General features: G+C 32.8%; 2 protein-coding genes across 10 annotated transcripts in view; both read left to right on the top strand.

Annotated features, from left to right (window-relative positions):
- Spn (protein phosphatase 1 regulatory subunit spinophilin) overlaps nt 1–25,828 on the top strand; it is a 367,965-nt gene that overhangs the window by 180,011 nt on the left and 162,126 nt on the right. The gene's annotated exons all lie outside the window — the stretch shown is intronic.
- On the top strand, nt 10,803–12,872 carry Ir68b (Ionotropic receptor 68b). Its single transcript, XM_075304263.1, has one exon. It carries the CDS (start codon nt 10,803–10,805, stop codon nt 12,870–12,872), a length of 2,070 nt encoding a protein of 689 aa, XP_075160378.1.

The raw sequence follows: 25,828 nt of genomic DNA on the forward strand, positions 1-25,828 counted from the left end.
AATATTTCGATAGAAGTAAAATTTTGAAAAAATTACCAGTAGAATTAAAATTTTGACAAAATTTTCTATAGCATTAAAATTTTGACAAAATTTTCTATAGAAATAAAATTTTGCAAAAATTTTCTATGGAAACAAAACTTTGCAAAAATTTTCTACAGAAATAAAATTTTGCAAAAATTTTCTATGGAAACAAAACTTTGCAAAAATTTTCTATGGAAACAAAATTTTTCAAAAATTTTCTATTGAAATAAAATTTTGAAAACATTTTCTATAGAAATAAAATTTTAACAAAATTTCTATAGAAATAAAATTTGAACAAAATTTAGCAAAAATTATTTAGCAAAAAAATAAAATTTTGCAAAAATTTTCTAAGGAAATGAAATATTGACAGAAATAGAAATTAGAAATAACATTTTGATAAAATTTTCTATAGAAAAAGAAAACTTTGATAACATTTCTATAGAAATAACAATTTTGAGAAAATTTTCTACACAAGTAAAATTTGAAAAAACTTTTCCTTAAAAATTTCTATATAAAAAAGACAAAATTTTCTATAGGAATAAAATTTCGACACGTTTACAATTCAAGGAATATTCATACATCCAAAAAAATTCCAAGAAAATATTATTTTTTTCATACCAACCACAAAAATTTGGTCAACAACAAAATTAGATTTTTTTTAATTTGGTAGATTTGTGGTAAATTTCAAATTTTGTTAGATCATTTTTGCCACGAGTGACAGCTGTGCAAGTGATGCCTTTTTAGTGTTGATTCGACCAAGTAATTCGGTATATTGTAGCCCTTTGATCACATTATGCCTTCTATAGCTTTTGAATTCCATTAAACTGTGGCCATCAATTTTCCAGTCGAAGGGCTTATCTATGCCTTCTTCGGATCCACTTTTTGACTTCTTTCTTTGGCAGAGATGGTCCGAATAGCATTTTGTGGGTTTTTACTGTCAAAAATTTGTAAACATAGAAAATGTCATATACCTGTAAAAAACGTAGTAAATGTTAAAAATAGTTACTGGTTCATTATGGTATGCAAGGCGGACGTAGCAACCACTGCTCCACGGTGGCCAACTAAATGTATGTTTCTGTTAAATAAAGTTTGTTTAATCGGCTCGTGGGCGCCGCAAGCTATGCTATATAAATATAACTTATATGGATAATTGTCTATTGATGACAATAACAGCTACATAGCTCAGTGGATAGTGTGTTGGCTTACAAATTGCATGGTCCGCGATTCGATTCTCCGTCCAGGCGAAAGGTAAAATTTAAAATAAGTATAAAATCGAATAATTTTTTCTACATTGTTTGTATTACAGAAAAAGGTGCTAAAACTAAAAAAAAAACTCGTGGAAGTGAGAAAGATGTGAGGGAAAATGCAATTAGACAGAAAAGATTGTTTTTTTTTTGTTTGAGTTAGTCTTTATGAAAGTGTTTTTAATAAAAGAATAAACGTTTATCACAAAAAGTATATACTTTTCTTCCAAATAAACTTCCTTAGAGCAAAAAGGAAATGAGAAACGAACTTTGTTTGTCTAAAATTTCGTTTGGGAGGAAAGTATTATTTGTTGGCGTGTGTCTAAAACTTTGTTTAATTTCTTAAGCGAACATTTTCAATTTTCCACAAAAATTTTTTTCGACTTCTTCGCTTTGTTATTTTTTATTTTATTTATTTTTTGTAAATAGACCACACATTCCAACAATAAAAATATCTTCTCAGACACTAGAGAATGTGTGATGTAATTTAAAGCATGACAATGCAAAATATCTCTCACACATGACTATCTAGTAGGCAACCAGACAAGAAAGATAGCCCTACAAGTACATAAAGTCAAAAGACGAATAGAAGACAAAAGTTTTTCCCTTGCATAAATATGCCATAGAATTAAAAATAAGAACAACAATACATAACAAGTGTAATTGTAAGAGCAACAGCATGGATCTATGAGGAACGCCACACAGTGGCTTGATACGATTTGTTTTTTTTTTCGGAAGACAAAATACAAGAAAACAAAATAATATAGATTCACAAAATGAAATCAAATAAAATTAACATAAATTAAATTTAAATTAAATTTAAATTTAAATTAAATTAAATTAAATTAAATTAAATTAAATTAAATTAAATTAAATTAAATTAAATTAAATTAAATTAAATTAAATTAAATTAAATTAAATTAAATTAAATTAAATTAAATTAAATTAAATTAAATTAAATTAAATTAAATTAAATTAAATTAAATTAAATTAAATTAAATTAAATTAAATTAAATTAAATTAAATTAAATTAAATTAAATTAAATTAAATTAAATTAAATTAAATTAAATTAAATTAAATTAAATTAAATTAAATTAAATTAAATTAGATTAAATTAGATTAAATTAGATTAAATTAGATTAAATTAAATTAAATTAAATTAAATTAAATTGAAATGAATTAAATTAAATTCATATTTAATGACAATGAAGCAGAATATGTTTGGGAGTATATGTTACAGAGGCAATTTTTTTAAAGTTTTCCAGGTCCGCCAGTAATCTAAAGCTATGTGCCCCTAAAATTCGCTTACGCCTTACACAAAATTCAGGACACTCACACAAGAGGTGTTTAATTGATTCCTTTTCCTCCGCATCATGACAGCTCATACAATACACGCAAAGAAAAAAAACGTTTGGAAAACGTGTACCGAAAACTTTTTTCTTTTGTTAGAGTTTTTTGAATTGCTTCGAAAATTTTAAACTTTTATCACCAAAAAAATTCGTTTGTTACAAAATTTTTATTTTTTCAATAAAAAAAGTTATTTTTGAAACAACAACACAGTCCATTTCGTTTATATCAAACACTGTTCTTTTCCGACTTTAGGTCTTTAATAAGACACAGTTTACAGTTCAAAATTTAATATAGTACAATGTAATGTTGAACATTTTTTCGGAATCTTACGAACATATCTGGAATATATGTAAAAAAAAAAAACAAAAAAAAAAACTTTGGTCGAAGCGGGGATCGAACCCACGACCCTTGGCATGCAAGTCGGACGTAGCAACCACTGCTCCACGGTGCCAAACTAAATGTTTGTTTCTGTTAAATAAACTTTGTTTATTCGGTTCGTGGGCGCCGCAAGCTATGCTATATAAATATAACTTATATGGATATTTATCTATTGATGACCATAACAGGTACATAGCTCAGTGGTTAGTGTGTTGGCTTACAAAGTGCATGGTCCGCGGTTCGATTCTCCGTCCAGGCGAAAGGTAAAAAAATTTTAAAAATTTATAAAATCGTATAATTTCTTCTACATTGTTGGTATTACAGAAAAAGGTGCTAAGAACTAAAAAACTTCGTGGAAGTGAGAAAGATGTGAGGGAAAATGCAATTAGCCAGAAAAATTTTTTTTTGAGTTAGTCTTTATGAAATTGTTTTTACATCCTGGAAAAGAATAAACGTTTATCACAAAAAGTATATACTTTTCTTCCAAATGTACTTCCTTTCAACGAAAAGCAAATGAGAAACGAACTTTGTTTGTCTAAAATTTCGTTTGGGAGGAAAGAATTATTTTTTTGCGTGTAGTCACTATACTTCGAGCCATTTAGGCAGTAACCCGTTATAGTAGATATCAGGAGTGATATCTGACGTCTCGAGAACACTAGCATATCTAGTGTGCGGTTTAAGTTTAAATGGGGCCATATTTGCTTGGTGTCGTTACAACCCTTGCACTTCTCCCATCGAACATGTGCCATCATAACAGCCTTCTCACGCAGTAAGCGGTTGCAGGTAGCCAGCGGCAACAAGCGGTTCCAGGTAGCCAGGGGCAACAAAATTTTCTATAGAAATAATAATATTTTGACAAATTTTTCTATAGAAATAAAATTTTGATAAAATTTTCTTTAGAAATAAAATGTTGTTAAACTTTTCTATAAAAATAAAATTTTGACAAAATTTTCTATAAAAATAAAATTTTGGCAAAATTTTCTATAGATATAAAATGTTGACAAAATTTTCTATAGAAATAAAATGTTGAAAAAATTTTCTATAGAAATAAAATTAAATTAAAAATAAAATTTTGACAACATTTTCTATAGAAATAAAATGTTGACAAAATTTTCTATAGAAATAACATTTTGATAAAATTTTCTATAAAAATAAAATTTTGACAAAATTTTCCTTAAAAATCAAATGTTGACAAAATTTTCTATAAAAATAAAATGTTGACAAAATTTTCTATAGAAATAAAATTTTGACAAAATTTTTTATAGAAATAAAATTTTGACAAAATTTTCTATAGAAATAAAAATTTGACAACATTTTCTAAGAAATAAAATTTTAATAAAATTTTCTATAGAAATAAAATTTTGAAAAAAATTTCTATAGAAATAAAATTTTGACAAAATTTTCTTTAAAAATCAAATGTTGACAAAATTTTCTATAAAAATAAAATGTTGACAAAATTTTCTATAAAAATAAAATTTTGACAAAAGTTTCTATAGAAATAAAATTTTGACAAAATTTTCTATAGAAATAAAATTTTGACAAAATTTTCTATAGAAATAAAATTAAATTAAAAATAAAATTTTGACAAAATTTTCTATAGAAATAAAATTTTGACAAAATTTTCTATAGAAATAAATTTTGACAAAAATTTCTATAGAAATAAAATTTTGACAAAATTTTCTATAGAAATAAAATTTTGACAAAATTTTCTATAGAAATAAAGTTTTGACAAAATTTTCTACAGAAATAAAATTTTGACAAAATTTTCTATAGAAATAAAATTTTGACAAAATTTTCTATAGAAATAAAATTTTGACAAAGTTTTCTATAGAAATAAAATTTTGACAAAATTTTCTATAGAAATAAAATTTTGACAAAATTTTCTATAGAAATAAAATTTTGACAAAATTTTCTATAGAAATAAAATTTTGACAAAATTTTCTATAGAAATAAAATTTTGACAAAATTTTCTATAGAAATAAAATTTTGAAAAAATTTTCTATAGCAATAAAATTTTGAAAAAAATTTTCTATAGAAATAAAATTTTGACAAAATTTTCTATAGAAATAAAATTTTGACAAAATTTTCTATAGAAGTACAATTTTGACAACATTTTCTATAAAAATAAAATTTTGACAAAATTTTCTATAAAAATAAAATTTAGACAAAATTTTCTATAGAAATAAATTGAAATAAAAATTTTATAAAGTTTTCTATCGAAGTAAAATTTAACTTTTAAATGATATTAATTTAATTTGGACAAATGGTCCGCTGGTACGAGTTGTGGTCGAATTTCGGAAGAATGTTGGTCCAAAATAAAAATTCATTGTGGAAACGCTGGTTGTAATGTTCACAAATTAGAATTTCAAAAATATCGAATATTGATATTTTTTTTTTTGGAAAAAGGTAAAAATTCGATATTTTTGGAAATTCTAATTTGTAGACTGTACAACTGTTAATCTAAAGCACATGATTCAGATTTATTAAAATCAAGTTGATTGCAATTCAACAAAATTTTCTTTTATATAAAGATACCCAAATTTAATTCGAATCGCCTAACCATAAGGACAATCGCCTTCAATGAAAAAATGTATCGTTGTATCAATGAGTTGCGTCTTTAAATCGCTTTCGTATTTAAAGAAATCTTTGTGCTTAGGACAACATTTTTTTAGTGTGCTATAGAAACATAAATATTTTTCAGTTTTTTCCAGAAATATTTAAAATATGTTCAAAATAAATATTGTTGTCTAGTGTTAGTAACACAAACTTAAGCTCAAAACAACAATAATGCCATCAATCAATTCACAAATAAATTGAAAATTTTATTTCGAGGAAAAGTTAATAGCAAATGACGAAACGAAGTGCCGAAAATAAAACAGAGACGACGATTGGGAGCGACAAAAACAAATAACATACAAAAGCACTTGGCAATTTTTTACTGTATTGAAAATAGTTTGTTTTTTTTTCTTCATCGATACTACATCGACGGCATCTCCAATTAGTATGAGAACGGAAATAGATTTACGTACGCAAATACTTTTCAATAGAATTGATTTCATTGCCTGGCCATGACAAACAAAATAAAGGTTAAAAATGTACGAATTTGTAAAGAAAATCTATGGGTTTATTGTACTGTAAATAAACGCAGTTTTCAATTGATTTAGGGACACATACTTGTAAGGTATTTAGCTAAGTGATCATATAAATAAATTATTTAACTTTAATTTGCAAAGGAATAACATGGTGTTATAGAAAAGCATAAAATACAAAAAAATAAATAACAAAATACTGATGGCAATTACTAGACAATTTGGGCAAAGATGATCATCAATCTTGCACTGAAAAAAATATTGTCGTGAGGTCAAAGATTTCATGTCTTTAAAATACAAATGCAAATTTTGCTTCCCATAGAAGACACATTTCTCAAATATAAAGTTTTTTTTCCTTGTCCAAAAGTCGATAAACTTTTCAATGAAGTCGTATTGTCCTTATAATTAAGCGAGTTGACTTAAAAATGAGTATCATAACATGAAAGAAAAAATGTTTGGGCTAAGGTCAACTTGACTTTAATAATTCAGAAAAGTTCTTTAAATTTAATGAAATTGTCTTTAAATTTGTTGTCTTTTTGCATCTTGACTACAAAGCAAAAAATCGTTCAAATGTAGGACATGTTTTTCAAAACTTTATTTTAAAGACGTTTTTTACTTGAAACTTAGCATAATTTCTACTGGAAGTCGAGTCTTAATTTGGAAAATAAAGTTGTCGTTAACTCGTTTTTAAAGGACTTTGATAGCATATGAAGAAAAAAAAAGCTAAGAATGCGAAAAATTAAAATTTGCTTCCTAGAAGCAAGTACACAAAACCTAAATTTAAAAGAGAATTGTGTCTTAAAAGTATCCTTACTTGTATTCTCTTCTTCTTTGGCTCGGAATCAATACCAAAATTTTTAAAGTAAAGACAAAATCTTTGGAACCGGGTATGCTTTTTTTCAGTGTGAGATCGAGCTTCAAAATTCCCAAGTAGAAATATTTTAGGTATATTAAAAAGAAATTCATTATTTTGTAATGCCATTTTTTTTTTTATCGCTCGAATTGTATAAGACCGAGCAAGATGGCGTTAGAAAGATGACATTTCGTGTTTTTCCAGGTTTGTAATAGTTTGATTGGTAGAAATCAACTCATTCAATTTTCTATAGAAATAAAAATTTCGCAAAAATTTTCTATAGAAATAAAATCTTGCAAAAATTTTCTGTAGAAATAAAATTTTGAAAAAATTTTCTATAGAAATAAAATTTTAAAAAATTTTTCTATAGAAATAAAATTTAAACAAAAATCTATAGAAATAATTTTTTTTTTCATTTGTTTTGTTTTGTTATTGTTGGTTTCTTTCTTTAATCGTTGTTGTTGCTTTTGATTTCAGCATTGACTAAACTACAAGTGTAGCTTAACCAACAGAGGAAAAGAATGTTTGTCAAATTTATTTGGGCAAAGCCCTATAGACTGCAAGATGGTTGGATGGACGCACGTTTTGGAATTACCACATTCCTCATCAGCATCCTCTACTTGCAGCAAAACTATCACTTTTGGGTTTAGTGAACTGCCTGAATTTATTCTGATAATTGGTTGATAGTTTTGCTGCAAGTAGAGGATGCTGATGAGGAATGTGGTAATTCCGAAACGTGCGTCCAACCAACTATCTTGCAGTCTAGGTTAGGTTAGGTTAAGCTGAAAAGCGGTCTCAGCTAGGAGACTTTCTACTTGGAAAACGACATTGGCCACTTAGGTTAGGTTAGGTTAAAGTGGCAGCCCGATTAAGATTCAGGCTCACTTAGACTATTCAGTCCATTGTGATACCACATTAACTAAAAGTACCTATTACATATGGGCACTTCTAGTTTTAACCGCTGAACCTTCTCGATTATTTTTCTTCGCTGAACCAACCAGATTGTTCCAAAAACATTAGCAGACTGCTTAAGTTAACGTTTTCCAGATCCGCCAGTAATCTGAAGCTATATGCTCCTAAAAGTTGCTTGCGCTTTACACAAAATGCAGGACACTCACACAAGAGGTGTTTAATTGATTCTTTTTCCTCCGCATCATGACAGCTCATACAATAGTCATTATACCTCGCGCCAATAGTTTTTGGAAAATCGCCTATCAGGCAGCGGCCCGTTATAGCAGATATCAGGAGTGATATCTGACGTCTCGAGAACATTAGCATATCCAGTGTGCGGGTTAAGTTGAAATGGGGCCATATTTACAACCCTTACAATTCTCCCATCGAACATTTGCCATCATAACAGCCTTCTTACGCAGCATGAGCTTGCAGGTACCTAGGGGTATACCAACAAATTCTAGTTCCCCTGGAATATGTAAGATAGTCCCTAGCCTTGCCAACTCATCCGCTTCGCAGTTCCCCGGTATGTTCCTATGGCCAGGCACCCATATTAGGTGAATATTGTACTGCTCAGCCATCTCATTGAGAGATTTACGGCAGTCGATGGCCGTTTCGAGTTAAGAATCACAGAGTGCATGGATTTTATTGTAGGTTGAATGTCTAAGTATATATTAATGCCAACAATTTTTGGAACATTACTTCTCAACCAATTCGCTACCTCCCTTATGGCTAATATTTCAGCCTGAAAAGCAGTACAGTGATTAGGTAATTTTTACGCTATTCGAAGTTCCAGATCTTTGGAATAGACTGCAAAACCCACATGTCCATCCAATTTGGAGCCATCAGTGTAAAAATCTATATATCGTTTATTCCCCGGGGTCTGTGTACACCACGCCTCACTATTGGGAATTAGAATTTCAAACTTTTTGTCGAAAAGTGGTTTCGCCAGAGTCTAATCCACTACGTTAGGCACATCTGGCACTGTGACCGTAAATTTTTTCCGACCACAGCAATAGCTCGCGCAACCGCACAGTCGTTGTTGCAGCTGACTGTTTGGCCAAAATGTGTAAAGGCAATAGATGCAGCATGACATTAAGGGAATCTGTTCCTGTCTTATTGAATGCGCCTGAGATACACAAGCCGTACGCTGAACTTTATCTAAACTTGTCGGCTGGTGAAGTGCCGGCCACCAGACTACAACACCATATAGCATTATAGATCTAACCACTGCCGTGTATAGCCAATGCACAATTTTTGGTTTTAGTCCTTTTGCCTTTTTGCACGACTACAAAGCTACCGTGGCTTTTCTCGCCCTTTCTTCAATATTAAGCTTAAAGTTCAGCTTCCTGTCCAAAATAACGCCAAGGTAATTTGCACACTCACCAAAGGGAATTTCAATACCCCTTAAGGAAATAGGCCCAACCGTGGGAGTTCTGCGATCTTTGCAGTACATGACTAATTCTGTCTTTGCAGGATTTACCCCAAGACCATTGTCTTTCGCCCATTTCTCAGTCATCCGGAGGGCCCTCTGAATAATATCTCTGATTGTATTTGTATTTATTGAGTTTGGTTTGGTATGCCACCACTTTTATCCTTTCTTTTTCTAGGGTAACCAGAAGGTTATTTATAGCAACATTCCAAAGAAGATGTGATAGAACTCCTCCTTGGGGAGTGCCTCTGTTCACATACCTTTGTATGTTTGCTTGTCCTAGTGTGGCTGAAATACGTCTCTTCATTAGCAGTTCGTCTAACAGCCTAAGTATACATGGATCAACATTCAGAGTTGTCAGTCCATTTAATATCTTGCAGTCTATAGGGCTTTGCCCAAATAAATGTGACAAACATTCTTTTCCTCTATTGGTTAAGCTATACTTGTAGATTAGTCAATTCATGGTTTTAAGCTGAAATCAAAAACAACAAAAATTTTCTATAGAAATAAAATTTTGCAAAAATCTTCTATAGAAATAAAATTTTGCAAAAATTTTCTATAGATATAAATTTTTGCAAAAATTTTCTATAGATATAAATTTTTGCAAAAATTTTCTATAGAAATAAAATTTTGCAAAAATTTTCTATAGAAATAAATTTTTGCAAAAATTTTCTATAGAAATAAAATTTTGCTAAAATTTTCTATAGAAATAAAATTTTGCAAAATTTTTCTTCAAGTTTTGGTAGATTATTTTTTTTTTTGGTTTCGGCACAAGTGGCAACCGTGGTAGGGTACCCATTTCCAAAGATTTTGTCGGTATACCGTAATAATAAAGCTAAGCTTTATTGTATGGGATAACAATACAATTTTAATGAAATCGACACAATTTACTCGCTTCGCCAAACTTAGTCAATATTTGTGCTTCATATTGCCAGCAACAATTAATTAATGTCAAAATATTTACCACCAAAACCACCCTTTCATGGTGATTGAAATGCATGAACATCATTGCGATGGATAAATATTGCCTGGTTAGTGGCCGATTGAGATGAAACAAAAGAGTTTACATGGCTGTAATTAAATGCGATAGTTTCTCCGTCTCAATCTCCCACCAATTGATCATAACGAGACTAAATATCGAAAACAAAATTTTTTTTCCAATAAAAAATTTAATTGAATTTGAAAAAAATATTCAAATAAAACTTCAATTAGTTTTTTAATAAAAGAAAATTTAATTAAATTAATTGATATTTTAATTGAGTCAATTAATAATAACCCTACACCTATTTTTGTCATTTTTTGTTTCGTTTCTACACGAAAGTATTGCCCATGTGTAACATTATTACTCTAGTCCAATTAATAATGTACACATTGGTTTGTTTATTTTAGTAGGCTATTCTTCCTCATCCATTTATGGTTTGCTAGTGGCAAATATTCTTGTAAGCAAATTGCTCTAGGACATGCAACAAGTTGCCTTTTACTTATGATAGCACCAGACATGATGGTATATGAACCCTCGCTTAAATATCTTACCTCAGCAGTTATTAATCAGAATTCAGACATGGAACATTTAGAACAAATTATCGCTTCACTGGCGCTAGTAGCTGTAATTATACAGGGGACTTTCTCACATCAAATACATCGTAGGGAGGAGATGGGCGATGCAAATTTTGAAGAATCTAAAGAATTTTCTTTGAAAATCTGTGATGTGGCCCAAAAGCGAGAAGCTCAAATTAACATTTTTTATACTACGCCCTTGGAAATGAGGAGCTCAGTAAAACTCAATTGGCCTTTATTACATCAATGCCTATTTGAATTACCATTTTGGGTTAGATCTTTGGATTTTTATGAAACTGAGCCCGAACGGACTTCGGGAAGTCTAAATTTATTTCTCGTTACTTCATCACAAAGTGCCCAAAGGATTTTGGATTTTATAAATCCCCATCAACGTTGGAAACAAGGACATCGCTATTTATTCATATGGCTTTTGCCACAATTGGATGTGGGAAATTTAAGAGATTTTTTTCTAGTCCTATGGAGCAAAAATATTCTCCACGCCTTGGTGGCTTGGGACTCGGAGCATTTGTATACCTTTGAACCATTCTCCTTGGAAGGATTTCGTTTGAGGACTATTGGAAAACATGAAAACTATTACTATGATAAGTTGCGAAATTTCCATCGTTTTCAAGTTTCCATAACCATGTTTACGGATCCAGTTAGAGCCAGCCCCCTACCCAATTCAACCACACAGGGCTATAGACGCATTGATGGCAGGATAGCCAGTGCTTTGGTAGAGGAGCTAAATGCCACGGCCCGTTATATAACACCAGCGGATAATGAAACTTATGGATCCTTACGCAATGGCACCTTTTCGGGAGCCCTTAAGGATATACATTCAGGTTTGGCCCATATTGGTTTCAATTTACGCTATACCCTGGACCATGTCAAAGAACATATCGAAGAACTGTATCCCTATCAAAGACGTTTTTTATATTTAGTAGTGCCAGCAGCTAAGATGAGACCTGGCTATATGATCTTTGTAAGGGCCTTCAGTAACTCATTGTGGCGTCTAATGATTTTGACCTTTTCAGTGGCCTTGTTGGCCTTTATCATTTTACAACATGTAGTACAGCACATACCCTATGGATGTAAAACATCCCACAAATCCTGGCATGAACTCATGGAAATTTTATATAAAACTCAATTGGGTGGACCCGTGAATACATTTTCCAACATCAATTCGCTGCGCCAGTTCCTTATAGCCTGGATACTTTTCAGCTATGTTCTGACCACCATGTATTTTGCCAAATTGGAAAGTAATTTTGTTCAACCCACATATGAACCTGACATGGATAGCCTTGAGGAATTGTCTCATCTTCATATTCCCATATATGGTTATGACATTGTCTTCGATGCCATAAAGGTCACTCTACATCCCCGGTATTATGAATTAATCAATGGACTTGGTGTTCGTATACCAACCAATAGCCATGCGGATAAATTCGCCTTTGAGGTAACACAGAAAAATGCCAATGTTGCTCTAATCCTTCATGATGAAATTGCCAAGGAGCTGTTGGCCCATACCTTCGATGAGACCACTAAACGTCCCTCCTATCACATTGTGCGAGAGTATTTACGTACTCTAACCATCTCATATGTGGTGACCAAAGGCTCACCTTTCATACACAAATTTCAACAGGTGGTTAGTGCTTTTCATGAATTTGGTTTCATGCGTCATTGGACCCAAGTGGAATCACACAATACAGAGGCCCACAAATCCCAGGAGTTTTTTGAAGAATACGAAGACGAATTGGATTTGAATGATGATGAGGATAGTGCCAGTGGCCTAGATGCTGGACCATCCACGGAATCATTGAGCATGAAGAAAGTGGTTTTGAATTTGGATATACTGCAAGGTGCTTTCTACCTGTGGTTGGTTGGCATATTAATCAGTTTTATTGGATTTGCCATGGAATGGTTGTACTGGTGGTGCAATCGCAACACAATGGGGAAAATCATACTTAATGGTATTCATTATCTGGACTTTTGTTAATAAATAGCAACGTGCTAGCATAGGTCGGACACTGAGCAAAATGATATCTGTAGTACTTACAAAAACAAAAAAATGCTAAGGATAGTTTTTACCCAGCAAACAAAATTTGAAGTTGTTCCACAAATATGTCTTTTTTTAGGAGCATCCCGGGATCCTCCATTGATTTTTTTCTTCCGATAAAGTTCTTCAACAAAATCTAAATTTTAGCTTAATAGAATATAAAATCAATAAAAAATTAAAATGAAAAAAATGCCAGTTGTCTTTTTCACTTCCACGAAAGTTCTTTTGAGATGGTTGTACAAATTACAAGAATTTTAAATTTTCTCTTAAGTAATAAAAAAAATAATTTTTCAAAAAATATTTTATAGAAAATTAACCGAGAAAGAGATTTCAACTTGCATTTTTCAGTTTCATTTTTCATTCATAATAATAAAGAACATCTCGAGAAGTAGCTCGAATCGATTCACGGAGTACTTACAACCTCTGACAATCCCATGTAAAATTCATTTGCACTACTTCCGGATTACTAGGTGGGGGCTCCCAACTACTTTTTCGGAAGCTCATATTTGATGGGTAGTTAAGTGTCCATATAAAAATATGCATAACCTTTAATATAAAAAAAATATATTTTTTGTCAATGGAAAAATATTTAAAACTAAGATTTTTAAAATCCTTTTAAATAAAACTTCTTAAATTGAAAAAAAATTTTTCTTAATATTGTATACATTGCATATCCTAATATTTAAGTTGCATAATCTTTAATGTGCTGAAAACAAATATTTTTTGTCTTCATTCACCCAGCAAAAAACCCGTCGCCAAAAAAGTAGTGAAAATGTTCTTTTTGGATCCGGAAGTGGTGCCAAATTGACGCAGAAGCGCTGAATTTAACATGGGCTTGTCATAGCACGGATGTCCACCATTTCAACAGCCGCTGCACTGAATTTCCATCACTTCTTAATGTGTGAGGCGAATTCAGTGTTTTGGATGTGAATTAAGAAATGTTGTGATATTTTGACAAATAATTAGTTTTTAAAATTTTTTATGATTTGTAAGGCATTATAACGCTTGTCTGGAACTTTTGAGAGCAAATATTTTCAAAAATTCGATTTAAATAATTTGCACCATTTTATTAACTCTTAATCTGTTTTAACCTATTTGAAACACAAAAAAAAAATAATTTCCCATTAAAAATATGAAAGAAAAACAAGTTATAAAGAAATTGACTCAAATGAACTTCCTGTGCAGTTAAAATAAAGAACATCTTTGGGAGAGCATTTTTGGAAGTTCTATTAAAGTTGTGCCTTGAGAAGAACTTCAAAATTTTTATGCTGGGCAATTATTTTTTAATTTGAATTTATTCACTTACAGAAATGATACAATAAAGAATTTATACACTAAGGTTTTTTGATTGATTTCGTTTTTAATTAAGAATTATGTTGAATCAATTAACATTGTAATCGAAAAATTGTCAAAATTCAATTTCAAAAATTTCAATTGGGGAAAATTTTTGTGATATTTTTTGTTCCGTGTATTTTTTCAGTGTAGGTAATTGAGAGAAAGACGTATTTGTAAAACTTACTGCCAACGAATGCTTACGGTTTCCACACTAAAAAAAATAATTATGACAATTCAAAGATTTCATGTTACTAAAATATGAATGGAATTGTTGCGTACCATAAAAGACTGAATTCTCGGATAATTTTTTATACCCTGCGCCACACTGTGGAACAGGGTATTATAAGTTAGTGCATATGTTTGTAACACCCAGAAGGAGACGAGATAGACACATGGTGTCTTTGGCAATAATGCTCAGTGTGGGTCCCTGAGTCGCTATATCCATGTCCGTCTGTCCGTCTGTCGGTCTGTCCGTCCGTCCGTCCATCCGTCCGTCCATCCGTCCGTCTGTCTGTGAACACATTTTTGTGATCAAAGTCTAGGTCGCAATTTAAGTCCAATCGCCTTCAAATTTGGCACATGTTCCTAATTTGGGTCAGAATAGAACCCTATTGATTTTGGAAGAAATCGGTTCAGATTTAGATATAGTTCCCATATATATCTTTCGCCCGATATGCACTAATATGGGCCCAGCAGCCAGAGTTTTATACCGATTTGCTTCAAATTTTGTACAAACATAACGCTTAGTCGTATAGTCAAGTGTGCAAAATTTCATTGAATTCGGTTCAGATTTAGATATAGCTCCCATATATATATATCTTTCGCCCGATATGGACTTATATGGCCCCAGAAGCCAGATTGTTGGCCGAATTTGGTTGAAATTTTGCACTAGGAGTACAATTAGTAGTATAGTCAAGTGTGCAAAATTTGATTGAAATTGGTTCAGATTTAGATATAGCTCCCATATATATCTTTCGCCCGATATGCACTTATAAGGAACCAGAAGCCAGAGTTTTATCCCGATTAGCTTGAAATTTTGCACAAGGAGTACAATTGGTAGTATAGTCATGTGTGCCAAATTTGATTGAAATCGGTTCAGATTTAGATATAGCTTCCCTATATATTTTTCGCCCGATATGGACTTATATAGCCCCAGAAGCCAGAGTTTAGGCCCAATTTGGTTGAAATTGTACACTAGGAGTACAATTAGTAATATAGTCATGTGTGCCCAATTTGATTGAAATCGGTTCAGATTGAGATATAGCTCTCATATATATATGGTTTTCTGATTTCGACAAAAATGGTCAAAATACAAACATTTTCCTTGTTAAGTCGCCACTGCTTAGTCGAAAAGTTGTAAAAATTACTCTAATTTTCCTAAACTTCTAATACATATATATCGAGCGATAAATCATAAATAAATTGTTGAGTCTGTAGATTTTGTAAAAGTCCATCAAATTCTGTCCAAATCGAGTGATATTTAAGTGTATGTATTTGGGACAAGCTTTTATATATAGCACCCAACACATTTGTCGGATGTGATATGGTATATATATATATATATATATATATATATATATATATATATATATATATATATATATATATATATATATATATATATATATATATATATATATATATATATATATATATATATATATATATATATATATATATATATATTCGTCAAGTTTCAAGCTATCGACTTGAAACTTGGCACAAGTAGTTGTTATTGATGTAGGTCGGATGGTATTGAAAATGGGCCATATCGGGCCACTTTTACGTATAGCCCCCATAAAAACCGATCCCCAGATTTGGAGCCTTTTGGAGGAGCAAAATTCTTCCGATCCGGTTGAAATTTGGTACATGGTGTTAGTATATGATCTCCCACAACCCAGCAAAAATTGGTCCAAATCGGTTCATAATTATATATAGCCCCCATATAAACCGATCCCCAGATTTGGCTTGCGGAGCCTCTAAGAGAAGCAACTTTTATCCGATCCGGCTGAAATTTGGTACATGGTGCTAGTATATGGTCTTTAACAAACATGCAAAAATTGGTCCATATCGGTCTATAGTTATATATAGCCGATTCCCAAAAATAATCTACTAAAATTTTATTGCTATAGAAAATTTTGTCAAAATTTTATTTCTATAGAAAATTTTGTAAAAATTTTATTTCTATAGGAAATTTTGTCAAAATTTTATTTCTATAGAAAATTTGTCAAACTTTTATTTCTATAAGAAATTTTGTTAAAATTTTATTTCTATAGAACATTTTGTCAAAATTTTATTGCCATAGAAAATTTTGTCAAAATTTTATTACTATACAAAATTTTGTCAAGATTTTATTTCTATAGAAAAATTTTGTCAAAATTTTATTGCTATAGAAAATTTTGTCAAAATTTTATTTCTATAGAAAATTTTGTAAAAATTTTATTTCTATAGAAAATTTTGTAAAAATTTTATTTCTATAGAAAATTTTGTCAAAATTTCATTTCTATTGAAAATTTTGTCAAAATTTTATTTCTATAGAAAATTTTGTCAAAATTTTATTGCTATAGAAAATTTTGTCAAAATTTTATTTCTATAGAAAATTTTGTCAAAATTTTATTTCTATAGAAAATTTTGTCAAAATTTTATTTCTATAGAAAATTTTGTCAAAATTTTATTTCTATAGAAAATTTTGTCAAAATTTTATTTCTATAGAAAATTTTATTTCTATAGAAAATTTTGTCAAAATTTTATTTCTATAGAAAATTTTGTCAGAATTTTATTGCTATAGAAAATTTTGTCAAACTGAATTATTTACGTATTTAATCGGCCTTTTTTGTTTAATATATACCCCGTATGGACTAACTTACAATTGAGAAGACCGTGTTAAGAAGTTTTAAGATAACTTGCCATCGGCAAGTGTTACCGCAACCCGAGTAATTCGATTGTGGATGACAGTCTTTAGTACAAGTTTCTATGCAATCCATGGTGGAGGGTACATAAGTTTCGGCCTGGCCGAACTGACGGCCGTATATACTTGTTTGTACTTGATATATGATAAATTAGTCAGCTGTGTTGAAGAAATTGAAAAGCAACCACCATAACCGCGTTATACACTTTCTTTTTTGTTTTCAACCATTGTTTTGCGATGGGTTACACCTTGAACTTGCAAATTTTGGATAGGCTGCACTGGATTTTCCAATCGAACAAAAAATCCTCAATTTATGGGGGGAAAGGTGTAAAAGATGCAATATATGTTTACCAATCGAAATCACTATAAGAAATCGTCTTAAAATTCGATAATTTTTAAATCTTGGCTATAGTAGTTTTATAAAAAAGTATGCATTACAAAATAGGAGGCAAAGACGATTTTTAACATAACAGAGATGGAAGATTCGAAAACACTTAAATTTTTTCTGTTTATACCGCGCTTTTTGTGCTAGGCTAAGAAGTTTCCGAACTGCCCTCGTAGTTCTATAAAAAAATTTGCATTACAAAATATGAGGCAAAGACGATTTTTACTTGAAACCTAGGTTAAAGGTTAGGTTAAAGTGGCAGCCCGATTAAGTTTCAGACTCACTTAGACTATTCAGTCCATTGTGATACCACATTTAACTAAAAGTACCTATTACATGTGGGCACTTCTAGTTTTAACCACTGAACCTCCTCAATTAACATTATATTAACAGACTGCTTAAGTTAACGTTTTCCATGTCCGCCAGTAATCTAAAGCTATATGCCCCTAAAATTCGCTTACGCCTTACACAAAATGCAGGACGTTCACACAAGAGGTGTTTAATTGATTCCTTTTCCTCCACATCATGACAGCTCATACAATAGTCATTATACTTCGCGCCAATAGTTTTTGCAAATTCGCCTACCAGGTAGTGACCCGTTATAGCAGATATCAGGAGTGCTATCTGACGTCTCGAGAACATTAGCATATCTAGTGTGCGGTTTAAGTTTAAATGGTGTCGTTACAACCCTTGCAATTCTCCCATCGAACATTTGCCATCATAACAGCCTTCTCACGCAGCATGAGCTTGCAGGTAGCTAGGGGCATACCAACAAATTCTAGTTCCCCTGGAATCTGTAAGGTAGTTCCTAGCCTTGCTAACTCATCTGCTTCGTAGTTCCCCGGTATGTTCCTATGGCTAGGCACCCATATTAGGTGAATATTGTACTGCTCAGCCATCTCATTGAGAGATTTACGGCAGTCGATGGCCGTTTCGAGTTAAGGAACACAGAGTCCATGGATTTTATTGTAGGTTGAATGTCTAAGTATATATTAATGCCAACAATTTTTGGAACATTACTTCTCAGCCAATTCGCCACCTCTCTTATGGCTAATATTTCAGCCTGAAAAACACTACAGTGATTAGGTAATCTTTTCGCTATTCGAAGTTCCAGATCTTTGGAATATACTGCAAAACCCACATGTCCATCCAATTTGGAGCCATCAGTGTAAAAATCTATATATCGTTTATTCCCCGGGGTCTGTGTACACCACGCCTCACTATTGGGAATTAGAATTTCAAACTTTTTGTCGAAAAGTGGTTTCGCCAGAGTCTAATCCACTACGTTAGGCACATCTGGCATTATTTTGAGGACCGAACTGTGACCGTAATTTTTTTGCGACCACAGCAATAGCTCGCGCAACCGCACAGTCGTTGTTGCAGCTGACTGTTTGGCCAAAATGTGTAAAGGCAATAGATGCAGCATGACATTAAGGGAATCTGTTCCTGTCTTATTGAATGCGCCTGAGATACACAAGCACGCCATACGCTGAACTTTATCTAAACTTGTCGGCTGGTGAAGTGCCGGCCACCAGACTACAACACCATATAGCATTATAGGTCTAACTAGAGGTGTGCGCGTGAGGGAGTTTTCACGCACGCTCACGCACGCCCACAAATTCAAAATGTCATTCACGCACGATCACGCACGCCTGTTTTAGAATTGCTCACACTCACGCACGCTCACGAATGAATTCGTAACATTCACGCACGATCACGCGCGCCCGTTTTTGAATTGCTCACACTCACGCACGCTCACGAATGAATTCGTAACATTCACGCACGATCACGCACGCCCGTTTTGGAATTGCTCACACTCACGCACGCTCACGAATGAATTCGTAACATTCACGCACGAAGGTTTTTATTGATTCACGCTCACTCACGTTCACGAACCAAAATTCTGCAAAGATAAACACTCACGATTGCAGAATAGTGACTACCGCACGCTCACGACGGGATATATCAACTCACGCACGTTCACGAACAACAAACTTATTCACGCACACTCACGATTCGAAAAAAAACTATTCACGCACGTTCACGAACAACGAAACATACTTCCACACACTCACGATTCATAAAAAAAAACTATTCACGCACGCTTACGATGTAAAATGCAACTCACGCACGTTCACGACTATTATACTTACAAAACAAACGAAAAAATGTAATTCACGAATGAGTACGAACTTAAAAACTTACTCTCGCTCGTGATACAAATGAGCAACCCACACAAATTCGCCAAAATATTTCTAATTAAAAATCTGAAGTTGAAAACGTACTCAATTAAAAAATTAACAGATACAATTAACATTTTAATCAAATCAAAATATAAATTCAATTAAAATTTGGATTGATTTTGGCCGAAAACCTTAATTAATTTTTAATTGAGGCAATCAATGATTTATAGTGTTATTGTTTACTTATTTTATTTTTTATTATATTATAATTACATATATTATAATTATACTATATAGAATTATTTTTTTTACATCTAAGCCAAAATTTAATGAACCAATGAAACCAATTATTTCCGAAAATTATTAATTTGTTATTTGGAAGTATGTTTTCAATTTAAAAATGTAAAAATGTTCAATCATTATTATACCCTTCACCACTACTGTGGTACAGGGTATAATAAGTTTGTGCATTTGTATGTAACACCAAGAAGGAAAAGTCTGAGACCCATCGTTTAGAATACCGATCGTCTTAGAATTAAATTCTGAGTCGATTTAGCGATGTCCGTCTGTCTGTCCGTCTGTCTGTCTGTTGGTGTATTTTTGTGTACAAAGTACAGCTCGCAGTTTTCGTCCGATTGTCCTAAAATTTGGTATAGGGTCCTGTTTCGGCTCAAAGACGATCCCTATTGATTTTGGAAAAAATCGGTTCAGATTTAGATATAGCTGCCATATATATTTTTCACCGATCTGGTCATAATTGGCGTGTATATCAACCGATGTTCCTCAAATTCCGTACATCCGAATATTTTATGAGTCTCGAAAAACTTGCCAAATATCAGCCAAATCGGTTCAGATTTAGATATAGCTCCCATATATAGCTTTCGCCCGATTTACACTTATTTTCCCACAGAGGCCAATTTTTTGCTCCGATTTAGTTGAAATTTTGCATAGGGAGTAGAATTAGCATTGTAACTATGCGTGCCAACTTTGGTTGAAATCGGTTCACATTTAGATATAGCTCCCATATATAGCTTTCGCCCGATATGAACTTATATGGCCCCAGAAGCCAGAGTTTTACCCCACTTTGCTTAACATTTTGCACAAGAAGAACGTGAATTTCATCGTGAGCGTGAATTTTTCGTGAATGTGAGTTTCTTCGTGAGCGTGAATTTTCTCGTGAGCGTGAATTTTTCGTGAACGTGAATTATTTCGTGAACGTGAATGACATCGTGAGTGTGAAGTTTTCGTGAATGTGAATTTCTTCGTGAACGTGAATTTCTTCGTGAGCGTGAATTTTGTCGTGAGCGTGAATTGTTCGTGAATGTGAATTTTTTCGTGAACGTGAATTTTGTCGTGAGCGTGATTTTGAAAAAAATTTACTCACGCACATTCACGAACAGAATTTGATGTTCACGCACGTTCACGCACGACACATTCTTGTTCAGTCCCATTCACGCACATTCACGTGATTTGGTCAAAATTTCATTCACGAATCACGTGACTCACGCGTGAATCACGCGTGTCACGAAAATTTCGTGTCACGCGCACACCTCTAGGTCTAACCACTGCCGTGTATAGCCAATGCACAATTTTTGGTTTTAGTCCTCACTTTTTTCCTATTGCCTTTTTGCACGACTACAAAGTTACCGTGGCTTTTCTCGCTCTTTCTTCAATATTAAGCTTAAAATTCAGCTTCCTGTCCAAAATAACGCCAAGGTAATTTGCACACTCACTAAAGGGAATTTCAGTATCGCCTAAGGATATAGGCTTAACCGTGGGAGTTTTGCTATCTTTGCAGTACATGACTAATTCTGTCTTTGCTGGATTAACACCAACACCATTCTCTTTCGCCCATTTCTCAGTCATCCAAAGGGCTCTCTGTATAATATCTCTGATTGTGGATGGGAATTTTCCCCTGACTGCTAGCGCCACATCATCTGCGTATGCCACCACTTTTATCCTTTCTTTTTCTAGGGAAACCAGAAGGTTGTTTATAGCAACATTCCAAAAAAGAGGTGATACAACTCCTCCTTGGGGAGTGCCTCTGTTCGCATACCTTTGTATGTTTGCTTGTCCAAGTGTGGCTGAAATACGTCTCTTCATTAGCAGTTCGTCTAGCAGCCTAAGTATACCTGGATCAACATTCAAAGTTGCCAGTCCTTGAAACCTAACATAATTTGTACTATGTATGCAAATAGACGTTAGCTATGTCAAAGTTTGATTTTACTGATGAACGGTTCTGCATTACCGAAATTGATTCCACCCAATTGCAATAAAGCTAATTTGGCGATTGTAGGTGGTCACAGAGACATTGTGTAATGCGCAGTATTGTGAATCTAAATTTTTTTCGACAACAGTATAATACGAGTAATAAAACCAATAGGCAAGGACATAATGAGGGTAGTTGTTCGTGAACAGTTAAGCGGGACGAGCTATGATCGCGTAGATTATGTTCTTGTCGCGGTGTATGCACAAACGAATATATCACAAAAACATTTCCAATTAAAGATGTTGATTGATGTTGAAGACATAATCATTTATTAACTGAATTGATACCAAATAACCTTCGCAACCATTAAAAAAAAAGAAAATCAGTTTTGAAAATGAGTTTAAGAAATTAAAATTTTTTTAACTAAATATGACAATTAAAATTTTAATTAATTAATATACGGCCGTAAGTTCGGCCAGGCCGAAGCTTATGTACCCTCCACCATGGATTGCGTAGAAACTTCTACTGAAGACGGTCATCCACAATCGAATTACTTGGTTTGCGGTATCACTTGCCGATGGCAAGGTATCTTAAAACTTCCTGACACCGTCTTCTAAATTGCAAGGTAGTCCATATGTGGTATATATTAAACTAAATAAGGCCGATTAAATACGTATATAATTAAGTTTGACAAAATTGTCTATAGAAATACAATTTTGATAACATTTTCTATAGAAGTAAAATTTGGAGAAAATTTTCTAAAGAAATAAAATTTGACCAAATTTTCTATAGGAATAAAATTTTGACAAAATTTTCCATAAAAATAAAATTTTGACAAAATTTTCTATAGAAATAAAATTTTGGTAGATTATTTTTGGCTCTATGATTATGAACCGATATGGACCAATATACCTATATGGACCAATTTTGGCATGGTTATTAGCGGCCATATAAAGGGTGATTTGTTAAGAGCTTGATAACTTTTTAAAAAAAAAAAAACGCATAAAATTTGCAAAATCTCATCGGTTCTTTATTTGAAACGTTAGATTGGTCCATGACATTTACTTTTTGAAGATAATTTCATTTAAATGTTGACCGCGGCTGCGTCTTAGGTGGTCCATTCGGAAAGTCCAATTTTGGGCAACTTTTTCGAGCATTTCGGCCGGAATAGCCCGAATTTCTTCGGAAATGTTGTCTTCCAAAGCTGGAATAGTTGCTGGCTTATTTCTGTAGACTTTAGACTTGACGTAGCCCCACAAAAAATAGTCTAAAGGCGTCAAATCGCATGATCTTGGTGGCCAACTTACCGGTCCATTTCTTGAGATGAATTGTTCTCCGAAGTTTTCCCTCAAAATGGCCATAGAATCGCGAGCTGTGTGGCATGTAGCGCCATCTTGTTGAAACCACATGTCAACCAAGTTCAGTTCTTCCATTTTTGGCAACAAAAAGTTTGTTAGCATCGAACGATAGCGATCGCCATTCACCGTAACGTTGCGTCCAACAGCATCTTTGAAAAAATACGGTCCAATGATTCCACCAGCGTACAAACCACACCAAACAGTGCATTTTTCGGGATGCATGGGCAGTTCTTGAACGGCTTCTGGTTGCTCTTCACTCCAAATGCGGCAATTTTGCTTATTTACGTAGCCATTCAACCAGAAATGAGCCTCATCGCTGAACAAAATTTGTCGATAAAAAAGCGGATTTTCTGCCAACTTTTCTAGGGCCCATTCACTGAAAATTCGACGTTGTGGCAGATCGTTCGGCTTCAGTTCTTGCACGAGCTGTATTTTATACGGTTTTACACCAAGATCTTTGCGTAAAATCTTCCATGTGGTCGAATAACACAAACCCAATTGCTGCGAACGGCGACGAATCGACATTTCACGGTCTTCAGCAACACTCTCAGAAACAGACGTAATATTCTCTTCTGTACGCACTGTACGCATTCGTGTGGTTGGTTTAATGTCCAATAAAGTAAACTGAGTGCGAAACTTGGTCACAATCGCATTAATTGTTTGCTCACTTGGTCGATTATGTAGACCATAAATCGGACGTAAAGCGCGAAACACATTTCGAACCGAACACTGATTTTGGTAATAAAATTCAATGATTTGCAAGCGTTGCTCGTTAGTAAGTCTATTCATGATGAAATGTCAAAGCATACTGAGCATCTTTCTCTTTGACACCATGTCTGAAATCCCACGTGATCTGTCAAATACTAATGCATGAAAATCCTAACCTCAAAAGAATCACCCTTTACTAACACCACGTTGCAAATTTCAACCGGATCGGATGAATTCTGCTCCTCCTATAGGCTCTGGAGGTCAAGTATGGGGATCGGTTGATATGGGGGCACGGAAATGGAGCACATACAAAAATTTTTTCTGATTCAAATTAAATAATTGATTCAATTAATTTTTTAATTGAAATGTCTTCAATCACAGAAATGATAGTATCAATTAAAAAATTAAGTGAAAGTCAATAAAAAAAATTAATTGATCCAATTAAAGAATAATTAATACTACCAATTTTTTTATTGATTTTTGTTTCAATTACAAAATTTGTTGAATCAATTAAATTTGTAATTAAATATTTTTTAAAACTCAATTAAGACTTGAATTGGAAAAATGTTCGTGAAGTTTTCTCTGTGAGTACTTCCTTCCTATGCACAGAAAAAATATCACCAAAATATTTCCAATTAAAAATTTGATTGAAGTTAAAAAGGTTTTCAATTAATAAATTAATTGATACAATTAACTTTTTAATCAAGATGGAAACATTAAGTCAGTAAATGAAAATTTTAAAATTTTTAATGAAAAAAATTGATACAATTAAATTTTTAATCAAACTCGGAAGACTATGTCAATTAAAAAAGGGATGATTTTTATACCCTACACCATAGGATGGGGGTATAGTAACTTTGTCATTCCGTTTGTAACACTTCGAAATATTGCTCTAAGACCCCATAAAGTATATATATTCTGGGTCGTAGTGAAATTCTGAGTCGATCTGAGCATGTCCGTCCGTCCGTCTGTTGAAATCACGCTAACTTCCGAACGAAACAAGCTATCGACTTGAAACTTGGCACACGTAGTTGTTATTGATGTAGGTCGGATGGTATTGCAAATGGGCCATAACGGTCCACTTTTACGTATGTCCCCATATAAACGGACCCCCAAATTTGGCTTGCCGATCCTCTAAGAGAAGCACGTTTCATCCGATCCGGCTGAAATTTTGTACATGGTGTTAGTATATGGTCTCTAACAACCATGCAATTGGTCCACATCGGTCCATAATTATATATAGCACCCATATAAACCGATCCCCCGATTTGTCTTGCGGAGCCTCTAAGAGAAGCAAATTTCATCCGATCCGGCTGAAATTTGGTACATAGTGTTGGTATATAGTCTCTAACAACTATGCAAAAATTGGTCCATATCGGTCAATAATTATATATAGCACCCATATAAACCGATCCCCCGATTTGGCTTGCGGAGCCTCTTGGAAGACCAAAATTCATCTGATTCACTTGAAATTTAGTACGTGGTGTTAATATATGGCCTCAAACACCTATGCAAAAATTGGTCCACATCGGTCCATAATTATATATAGCCCCAATATAAACCGATCCCCAGATTTGACCTCCGGGTCCCCTTGGAAGAGCAAAATTCCATCCGATTCGGTTGAAATTTGGTACGTTATGTTAGTATATGGTATCCAACAACCATGCAGGAATTGGTTCATATCGGTCCATAATTATATATAGTCCCCATATCCCCAGATTTGACCTCCGGTGCTTTTCGGAGAAGCAAAATTCATCCGATCTGGTTGAAATTTGGTACGTGGTGGTAGTATATGATATTTAACCAAAAG

This window comes from Haematobia irritans, chromosome 4 (genome assembly GCF_050003625.1).
Source record: "Haematobia irritans isolate KBUSLIRL chromosome 4, ASM5000362v1, whole genome shotgun sequence".
NCBI classification, from domain to species: Eukaryota; Metazoa; Arthropoda; class Insecta; order Diptera; family Muscidae; genus Haematobia; species Haematobia irritans.